The 10,954-nt window shown below is 42.9% G+C and overlaps 1 protein-coding gene across 1 annotated transcript; it reads right to left on the reverse strand.

Annotated features, from left to right (window-relative positions):
• Positions 1-1,670: 1,670 nt before the first annotated feature.
• LOC115643300 (olfactory receptor 52R1-like) lies at positions 1,671-2,618 on the reverse strand. Its single transcript, XM_030547180.1, has one exon. The coding sequence runs from the start codon at positions 2,616-2,618 to the stop codon at positions 1,671-1,673; it is 948 nt and encodes a 315-aa protein (XP_030403040.1).
• Between the last annotated feature and the right edge of the window lie 8,336 nt (positions 2,619-10,954).

Consider the following 10,954-nt stretch of genomic DNA (forward strand, 5'->3'; position numbering starts at 1 on the left):
CCCATACTCAATGCAGGGACCCTGCCTGCTACAGGCCCCCAGCCAAGAGGGAAAAAAAGGAGCGGAAAGCTAAAGAAATAAGCCTCACAATGGTCTCTTCACTCAGGAATCTGTAGCTGAACTTTAGGGCCCACGAGCTGTTTGATGTGCAATCTCGCCTGCCTGTAGCAACCCTGCTCTCAACTCTCAGCTTCCCGGCTTCCCTCTCCACTTTTGATTGCCCTGAAGGCCCCAGAGCTGCATCCACAGCAGGCTACTTATCAGGCTGCAAAGGGAGACCAACTGGGGGCTGGAGGCAGGGAGGTGGAGATGATCCAGTGAGTGGCTGGAGATGGGGAGAAGAGCAGTGAGCAACAAGGGTGGGCTTTGGAGGAAAGGTAGAACAGAGGCAGGGCCTTATTGGAAGAAGTGGAAAAGGAGGCAGGGCCTTGGGGGAATAGGCAGGGCAGGGCACGGGCCCTCAGGGGTCCATTAAAAAGCAATTAGAAAGATGGGAACCCTATGTTAAGTGTTCTACACAGAACGATTCCCCAGTCTGTCACGTTAACACAGCACATTAAGGTCAAGGAAATCTTTAATGTCTCTTTGACTGGCCAGCAAGTGATTCAGGGAAGAGGGCCCAACAGCATGTGTCATGGTACAATTCCCCACTCTGAACCTTAGCGTCCAAAAGATGGGGTACCAGCATGAATTCCTCTAAGCTTAATCACCAGCTTAGATCCTGTAGTGCTGCCACCAACCAGGAATTCCAGTGCCTGGTACACTCTGGTCCCCCCAAAACCTGGCCCGGGGACCCCCGAGACCCAGACCCTCTGGATCTTAACACAAGGAAAGTAAACCCTTTCCCTCACCGTTGCCTCTCCCAGGCTTCCCCTCCCTGGGTTACCCTGGAAAATCACTGTGATTCAAACTCCTTGAATCTTGAAACAGAGAGGAAAATTCACCTTCTCCCCTCCTTCTCTTTCCCCCTCCCAGACTCTTCCTGAGAGAGAAAGTAATCCTCTCTCTCCCTTCCCTCCTTTCTCCCCACCAATTCCCTGGTGAATCCAGACCCAGTCCCCTGGGGTCTCACCAGAATAAAAAAAAACAATTAAGTTCTTAAACAAGAAACTTTTAATTAAAGAGAGAAAAATAGTAAAAATTATCTTTGTAAATTTAAGATGGAATAGGTTCAGGGTCTTTCAGCTATAGGCACTGGGAATAACCTCCCAGCCTAAGTATACAAGTACAAATTAAAATCTTTTCAGCAAAATACCAATTTGAACTCCTTCCAACCAAACACACATTTGCAAATAAAGAAAACAACCATAAGCCTAACTCGCTTTATCTATCTAGTACTCACTAGTCTGAACTTATAAGAGCCTGTATTGGAGAGATTGGAGAGAAACCTGGTTGCATGTCTGGTCACTCTGAGGCCCCAGAGTGAACAACCACCAAATTCTAACAGCACACACAGAAACTTCCCTCTCTCAAGATTTGAAAGTATCCTGTCTCCTGAATGGTCCTCTGGTCAGGTGACAGCCAGGCTTACTGGACTTGTTAACCCTTTATAGTCAAAGAGATATAAAGTACTTCTGTGCTATTAATTTTTCTTATCTGTTTATGACGGCATGTCTCCAGCCAGCTCTTCTTAGATCTCAATCTGAGAGCCAGAGCACCAGGAGAAAACTTTAGGTCCTTTTATGAGTAAAGAGCTGGAGCAGACTGTCCCGGATCTGTTTGGTCCTCACACCGTAGATGATGGGGTTTAGTGTGGGGGGCACCAGGAGGTTCACATTGCCAATGAGAACACGGAAATGCAGGGCCACTTTCTTGCCAAACCGGTACGTAAGGGAGGAGAAGAGAGCTGGGATGAAAAAGGCTAAGATGGAACAGAGGTGGGAGCTGCAGGTCCCAAAAGCCTTGAGCCGGGCGTCCTGTGTGGGGAGGCTGAAGATGGCCCTGAGGATCTGGGTATAGGACACGGCAATACAAATCATATCCAGACACTTTACGCAGAATAGCACAAAGAGGCCATAGTAACTACTGATGTGGGTATCGGCGCAAGCCAGCTTCACCACGGCTATGTGCATGCAGTGTGTGTCGGGGATGATGTTGGTTTTGCAATATGGCCATTGCTTTGTCAGGAGGGGATAGGGTAGTATAAGCATGCTGCCACGCAGTGCCACGGCCAGTCCAATCTTCACCACCATGGGGTTTGCCAAGGTGGTGGAATGTCTGAGGGGATCACAGATGGCCACATAGCGATCAAAAGCCATAGCCATGAGAATCCCAGACTCTATTACCGAGAAGCAGTGAATGAAGTACATCTGGGCGAGGCAGGCACTGATCTCGATCTCCCTGGAATTGAACCAGAAGATGCTCAGCATTTTGGGCAGGATGGACGTGGATAGGACCAAGTCGGTGATGGCCAGCATGCAGAGGAAATAGTACATGGGGGCATGGAGTCTCTGCTCCATTTTCACGACGAACAGAATGGTGAAGTTCCCCAAGATGGCTATGGCGTACATGGTGCAGAAGGGGATGGAGATCCAGATATGGGCTGTCTCCAGGCCAGGAATGCCCAGCAGGATGAAATTAGAGGAGTTGGTGAAGTCAGTTGTGTTGGAATCTGACATGGAGTAGGGGAGAACGTGTCCAACTCTGAGGCAGAATGGTGTCTCTTGCATGTACCGTACTTTCCCCTGACTTCCTGTATGTGCCAAGGTTCTAGGGTGATAGTCAAAGTACAAATGCCTAGATAGAGAGACAAGGTTAATATTAGACACTACATGGACTCCTGGAAGCTGTTCTCAAGGCTGAGGCAGATTTTTCACTCTCCACAAATTAAAAAATGACATTTTCACTATTCAGAGAAATAAATCATGAATAACTGACCATACTAATGCCAATTCCATATTTTATGATGTTCTGTGCATCAGGAATTCCTACATAACTTGGCATGGGAAACCTTAAGAGGCACCGGTGGGAAACATGAGTGTGGATACTGGCTATTCATCAGTGTTCCTTAATGCAATAAAAGCCATGCTAGGAGTCCATGCTGTAGGGAGTTCCTCATTCACCCAGTTGCTCAAAATGTAAGAGTGGAAAAGAAACAAAGCTTTGACAAAACATGTACCAGAAGGAAAAAAAAACTAGAATCAAATCCAACTAGAAACAAATTCAGGCAAAAGACCTGCTCATCCTGGGAGATGGGTTGGAAACAGGAGGGAGCACGGGCTATAATGGCAGAGAGGAAGGAGGGTCAGGGCGAAGCTGGGAGGCAAGATCAAACCAGTATCTTAGATGCCTTTATACAAATGCAAGAAGTATGGGTAATAAGCAGGAAGAACTGGAAGTGCTAATAAATAAATACAACTATGACATTATTGGCATTACTGAAACTTGGTGGGATAATACACACGACTGGAATATTGGTGTGGATGGGTATAGTTTGCTCAGGAAGGATAGACAGGGGAAAAAGGGAGGAGGTGTTGCCTTATATATTAAAAATGTACACACTTGGACTGAGGTGGAGATGGACATAGGAGACGGAAGGGTGGAGAGTCTCTGGGTTAGGCTAAAAGGGGTAAAAAACACAGGTGATGTCGTGCTGGGAGTCTACTACAGGCCACCTAATCAGGCGGAAGAGGTGGATGAGGCTTTTTTCAAACAACTAACAAAATCATCCAAAGCCCAAGATTTGGTGGTGATGGGGGACTTCAACTATCCAGATATATGTTGGGAAAATAACACCACGGGGCACAGACTATCCAATAAGTTCCTGGACTGCATTGCAGACAACTTTTTATTTCAGAAAATTGAAAAAGCTACTAGGGGGGAAGCTGTTCTAGACATGATTTTAACCAACAGGGAGGAACTTGTTGAGAATTTAAAAGTAGAAGGAAGCTTGGGTGAAAGTGATCATGAAATCATAGAATTTGCAATTCTAAGGAAGGGTAGAAAGGAGTACAGCAGAATAGAGACAATGGATTTCAGGAAGGCGGATTTTGGTAAGCTCAGAGAGCTGATAGGCAAGGTCCCATGGGAATTAAGACTGTGGGGAAAAACAACTGAGGAAAGTTGGCAGTTTTTCAAAGGGACGCTATTAGGGGCCCAGAAGCAAGTTATTCCGATGGTTAGGAAAGATAGAAAATGTGGCAAAAGACCACCTTGGCTTACCCTTGAGATCTTGCGTGACCTACAAAATAAAAAGGCGGCATATAAAAAATGGAAACTCGGTCAGATCACGAAGGACGAATATAGGCAAATAACACAGGAATGCAGAGGCAAGATTAGAAAAGCAAAGGCACAAAATGAACTCAAACTAGCTATGGGAATAAAGGGAAACAAGAAGACTTTTTATCAATACATTAGAAGCAAGAGGAAGACTAAGGACAGGGTAGGCCCACTGCTCAATGAGGAGGAGGTAACAGTAACGGGAGACTTGGAAATGGCAGAGATGCTTAATGACTTCTTTGTTTCGGTCTTCACTGAGAAGTCTGAAGGAATGTCTAGTATAGTGAATGCTTACGGGAAGAGGGTAGGTTTAGAAGAGAAAATAAGGAAAGAGCAAGTAAAAAAGCACTTAGAAAAGTTAGATGCCTGCAAGTCACCAGGGCCTGATGAAATGCATCCTAGAATACTCAAGGAGTTAATAGAGGAGGTATCTGAGCCTCTAGCTATTATCTTTGGGAAATCATGGGAGACGGGGGAGATTCCAGAAGACTGGAAGGGGGCAAATATAGTGCCCATCTATAAAAAGGGAAACAAAAACAACCCAGGAAACTACAGACCAGTTAGTTTAACTTCTGTGCCAGGGAAGATAATGGAGCAGGTAATCAAAGAAATCATCTGCAAACACTTGGAAGGTGGTAAGGTGATAGGGAATAGCCAGCATGGATTTGTAAAGAACAAATCGTGTCAAACTAATCTGATAACGTTCTTTGATAGGATAACGAGCCTTGTGGATAAGGGAGAAGCGGTGGATGTGATATACCTAGACTTTAGTAAGGCATTTGATACAGTTTCGCATGATCTTCTTATAGATAAGCTAGGAAAGTACAATTTAGATGAGGCTACTATAAGGTGGGTGCATAACTGGCTGGATAACCGTACTCAGAGAGTAGTTGTTAATGGCTCCCAATCCTGCTGGAAAGGTATAACAAGTGGGGTTCCGCAGGGGTCTGTTTTGGGACCGGTTCTGTTCAATATCTTCATCAACGATTTAGATGTTGGCATAGAAAGTACGCTTATTAAGTTTGCGGATGATACCAAACTGGGAGGGATTGCAACTGCTCTGGAGGACAGGGTCAAAATTCAAAATGATCTGGACAAATTGGAGAAATGGTCTGAGGTAAACAGGATGAAGTTCAATAAAGATAAATGCAAAGTGCTCCACTTAGGAAGGAACAATCAGTTTCACACATACAGAATGGGAAGAGACTGTCTAGGAAGGAGTATGGCAGAAAGAGATCTAGGGGTCATAGTGGACCACAAGCTTAATATGAGTGAACAGTGTGATACTGTTGCAAAAAAAGCAAACGTGATTCTGGGATGCATTAACAGGTGTGTTGTAAACAAGACACGAGAAGTCATTCTTCCGCTTTACTCTGCGCTGGTTAGGCCTCAACTGGAGTATTGTGTCCAGTTCTGGGCACCGCATTTCAAGAAAGATGTGGAGAAATTGGAGAGGGTCCAGAGAAGAGCAACAAGAATGATTAAAGGTCTTGAGAACATGACCTATGAAGGAAGGCTGAAGGAATTGGGTTTATTTAGTTTGGAAAAGAGAAGACTGAGAGGGGACATGATAGCAGTTTTCAGGTATCTAAAAGGGTGTCATCAGGAGGAGGGAGAAAACTTGTTCACCTTAGCCTCCAATGATAGAACAAGAAGCAATGTGCTTAAACTGCAGCAAGGGAGATTTAGGTTGGACATTAGGAAAAAGTTCCTAACTGTCAGGGTAGTTAAACACTGGAATAGATTGCCTAGGGAAGTTGTGGAATCTCCATCTCTGGAGATATTTAAGAGTAGGTTAGATAAATGTCTATTAGGGATGGTCTAGACAGTATTTGGTCCTGCCATGAGGGCAGGGGACTGGACTCGATGACCTCTCGAGGTCCCTTCCAGTCCTAGAGTCTATGAGTCTATGAGTCATTGAGAGGAGCTCCATGGAAACAGTTGCTCATTCACAGCCATGGCCAAAACAAAGATAATGTTTGGATGTCTAAGGGATGGAGATTAACCTGCTCTGGACATGTGCTGAGCTCTGGACACTCAGTCTCTATAAAGGATATAGCAGATAGAAAGGGGATTTCTGAGACAGGCTGTGAGAATGGGAGTGGCTGCCATACGCTGACAGACTGAAAAGTCTGGGACTATTTAGTTCAGAGAAGAGACAAAGAAGGGGTCATATGATAGAGGAGAGCAAAATGAAGAAAGAACTGATGAAATTTAAATGGACAAAACCAGAACAGTTCCCAACCAGTAATATCTATAGAGAGTGTTTCAAAAGAGCTAATTTCCCCAAAGGAGAGGTGGTCAAGAGACAGTTGTGTTCTGCATTTGGAGAGAAGCAGTATAAGATACTCGTATCACATGAGGTGATGAAATACTTTCCAGTCCATTAGAAGACAAGGATGGCGACAAACAGCATCTACAACTGAATCGTAGAGTTCCAAACACCCGAGTTACGACTGGCTGATCAAGAGCACATCTCACTCAGGACCAGATGTACACGGTGAGGCAGCTGGAGAGCCAAAAAATCCCAAAAGACAGGGTGGGGGGGAGGCAAACCCAGGACAGTTCTGTGTTAAACGTCAGGTATTCAGTAAAAAGGGGAAGGTTTAAAAAAAAGATTTTACAAAATTAAGAAAGAATGGAAAAGCTGGTCTGGGATTAGTTAAACAAAAAAATCTTAGGAGTGTAATTAATGCCTGTCAACAACATGGTTTATGGAAAACATGTCTTGTCAAATAAACCCAATTTCATCCTGAAATGAGAGTGCACTTTTGATTGATCCTGGGAACCAAGCAATAATAGCGCTTGATTTCTCTGAGGCATTTGTTTCAGTAAGGGAAAAAAATAAGATTAAAAAAATGCACAGTATACAATACCAGTAGAGCACAGGTAAAGAGGACTAAAAACTGGCTAACTGAGAGATCTCAGAAAGCAGTTGTCAATGGGCCATTGCCACTGAATGGGGGTGTTTTTATGAGGTTCTTCAGGGTTCCGTTTTTGGCCCAATACTATTCAGTATGTTCATCAATGATCTGGAAGCAAATAGAATATCACCTCAGATAAAATTTGTGGACAACCCAAAGATTGGCAGATTGGTTACAAAGAGGAGGCCAGGGCAGGCTCTCTGATTGATCCGGAATATTTGCTGAGCTGGGCCCATGCAAACAAAATGTTTTACTGAGAAATGGCTTTTCTTGAGCTGTTGCTACTCTTCCTGTTTGTTTTCCAGCAGCCTGCGGTTAAACGAAGATAAGCCGTCCTGTCTGAACCCAACATATCCAGCAAATAAACATTCCAATAGTTAACCCAATGTAGCCACTGGGTTTAACATGCATCTTTTTTATGGCTGCTCAGCTCCATGTCTGTCCCAATGCCGTTCCTGGGTTGTATGGATGCTATGAATACAGGGCAGAAACAGTCAGAGAGCACTAGACTATTTTCATGTGACAGGTTTCAGAGTGGTAGCTGTGTAAGTCTGTATTAGCAAAAGCAATGAGGAGTTGTTAGTTAAATAAATTTGTTAGTCTCTAAAAGATTCCTCATTATTTTCATATGGGTAACAAAGTTCCACATGCGCCTGACTTTGAAATATACTTCTTACAATCCCTATTTGTGACTGAATACCAGGTGTTGTGGTTACTGTGTACTAGTGAACGATGTACTACTACTAGTAGTGGTTTTCAACCTGGAGTCTGTGGGCCACTGGGGATCTTCAGACTTTGTCTACCTCCATTCAAAATTTATTAGGGCCCTCCAAATGAAAAGACATTCAAAACCACTGTATTAGAGACTGAGAGCCCATGGAACGATTATTTCATATACTGACCCCAGTGCCTGTTATCACTCTGGATACAGGCTGCAGACTGACAGAACAGGACCAGAGGAGAACCAGCTATTAACCCAGGGACAGAGGACTACTAGACTTTTGTTTGCTGACAAGTGACTGAATAAGGGCTGAGACGCTGGGATCTTTTCAGGTTCTGAACAAATCCTAATGACAGACATGATATTTTAAGTCCCACCGTAACCTGGGAAATCATCTCATAAAGAAGATCAAAGGGGAAAGAATGGGTTGACATATGTGTGCTAAAGTACATATGTGTAAATGTTATGACTTTTGCTTTAGAAAATATACACTTGAAGAAGTGTTTTTTTTTACCCATGAAAGCTTATGCCCAAATAAATCTTAGTCTTTAAGTAGTTGTTTTTGTGGATACAGACTGACACAGCTACCCCATGATACTATTCCACATACTATTTGCAATGCGTTTGGAGAATTAATTCTTTGTCTAGTGAACAATAGTATAATACTGTCTCTGAGAAACTGACCAGAAGCTCTTTCTAACATTTACATGCAGAACATCAGAACATAACATTGGCAATACAGGGTCAGGCTGAAAGTCCGTCTAGCCCAGTATCCTGTCTTCCAAAAGTGACCAATGCCAGGTGCCACAGACGGAATGAACAAAACAGGTAATCATCTCCTGTCACCCATTCCCAGCTTTTGGCAGACAGAGGCTAGGGATACCACCCCTGCCCATCCAGGCTAATAGCCACTGATGGACCTATCCTCCATGAACTTCTTTTTTGAACCCTCGTATAGTCTTGGTTTCACAACATCCTCTGGCAAGGAGTTCTTCAGTTTGACTGTGCATTGTGTGAAGAAATTCTTCATTTTGTTTGTTTTAAACCTGGTGCCTATTAATTTCACTTGGTGACCATCAGGTTCTTGTGTTATGAGAAGGAATAAATAACACTTCCTAATTCGCTTTCTCCACACCAGTCATGATTTTATACACCTCTATCATGTCCCCCGCTTAGTCGTTTTTTTTCCAAGTCAAAAAATCCCAATCTTATTAATCTCTCTTCATGTGGAAGCTGTTCCATAACCCTAATCATTTTTGTTGCCCTTTTCAGAACCTTTTCCAATTCGAATATATCTCTTTGAGATGGGCAACCACATCTTCATGCAGCATTCAAGATGTGGGCATGCCATGGAGTTATATAGAGGCAATATAATATTTTCTGTCTTATTATCTATCCCTTTCTTAATGCTTCCCTTCCCTCTTGTCCGCTGACTGATTACTCTACTTAAGAGGCTTTGGGGAGGGATCTTGTCAAAGGCTTTCTGAAAATCTAAGTACACTATACCCACTGGTCTTTCTTGTCCCCACGCTTGTTGACACCTCAAAGAATTCTAATAGATTGGTGAGGCATGATTTCCCTTTACTAAAACCATGTAGACTCTTCCCCAACACATTACATTCATCTATGTGTCTTCACTATAGTTTCAATCAGTTTTCCTGGTAATCAGGCTTACCAGCCAGTAATTGCCAATATAACCTTTGGAGCCATTTTTAAAAAAAACAATTGGTATCACTTTAGCTATCCTCCAAACTTTGGTACAGAAGCTGATTTAAATGATAGGTAACAGACAACAGTTATTAGTTCTGCAGTTTCACATTTGGCTTCCTTCTGAACTTTTGGGGGACTACCATTTCATACGGGTGACTTATTACAGTTTAGTTTATCAGTTTGTTCCAAAACATCCTCTTATGACACCTGAATGTTGGATATTTCCTCATAGTTGTCACCTAAAAAGAATGGCTCAGGTTTGGGAATCTCCCTCACATCCTCAGCTGTGAAGACCGATGCAAAGAATTCCTTTAGTTTCCCCGCAATGGCCTTATCATCCTTCAGTGCTCCTCTAGCAACTTGATCATCCAGTGGCCCCTTAGGTTAACTGGCTTCCTGCTTCAGATTTACTTAAGGAATTTTTTTGTATTACTTTTTGAGTCTTTGGCAAGCTGTTCTTCAGATTCTTTTTTGGTCTTCCTAATTATATGTTTGCACTGCACTTGCCAGGTTTTATGCTCCTTTCTATGTTCTTCACTAGGATTTAACTTCCACTTTTTAAAGGTGCCTTTTTGTCTCTCACTGCATCTTTATTTTGTCGTTTAGCCATGGTGGCACTCCTTTGGTTCTCTCCCTATGTTTTTTAAATTGGGGTATACATTCAGTTTGAGCCTCTATTATGTTGTCTTTAAAAAGCTTCCATGCAGATTGGAAGAATTTCACTTTTGGCCCTGTGCCTTTTCATTTCTGTTAAACTAACTTCTTCATTTTTGTGTAGTCCCCCTTTCTGAAATGAAATGCTACAGTGTTGGGGAACTGTGGTGTTTTCCCTACCATAGAGATGTTAAATATAATTATAGTATGGTCACTATTACCAAGTGGTCCAGCTATATTTACATCTTGGACCAGATCCTGTGCTCCACTTAGGACTAAATTGAGAACTGCCTCTCTTCATGTAGGTTCCAGGACTACCTCCTCCAAGAAGCAGTCCATTAAGGTGTCAAGAAATTGCTCACTGCATCCCATCCTGAGGCAACTTGTATTCAGTGAATGTGGGGATAGTTGAAATTTCTAATTATGATTGAGGTTTTTTTATTATTATTTTTTATTGCCTCTCTGATCTCTCTGAGCATTTCACAATCACTATATCCTGGACAAGCAGCGGTTGGTATATTTCCTACTACTATATTCTTATTATTCAAGCATGGAATTACTATCCATAGAGAGTCTATGGTCCAGTTTGGTTCATTTAAGATTATTACTTCATTTGATTCAACCCTTTCCTTCACATATAGCACCATTCCCCCAGCAGCAAGACCTGATCTGTCCTTCCAATATTTTTTATATCCTGGAATTACTGTGTCCCATTAATGATACTCAT

The sequence above is a fragment of the Gopherus evgoodei genome, unplaced genomic scaffold (assembly GCF_007399415.2).
Source record: "Gopherus evgoodei ecotype Sinaloan lineage unplaced genomic scaffold, rGopEvg1_v1.p scaffold_56_arrow_ctg1, whole genome shotgun sequence".
NCBI lineage: Eukaryota > Metazoa > Chordata > Testudines > Testudinidae > Gopherus > Gopherus evgoodei.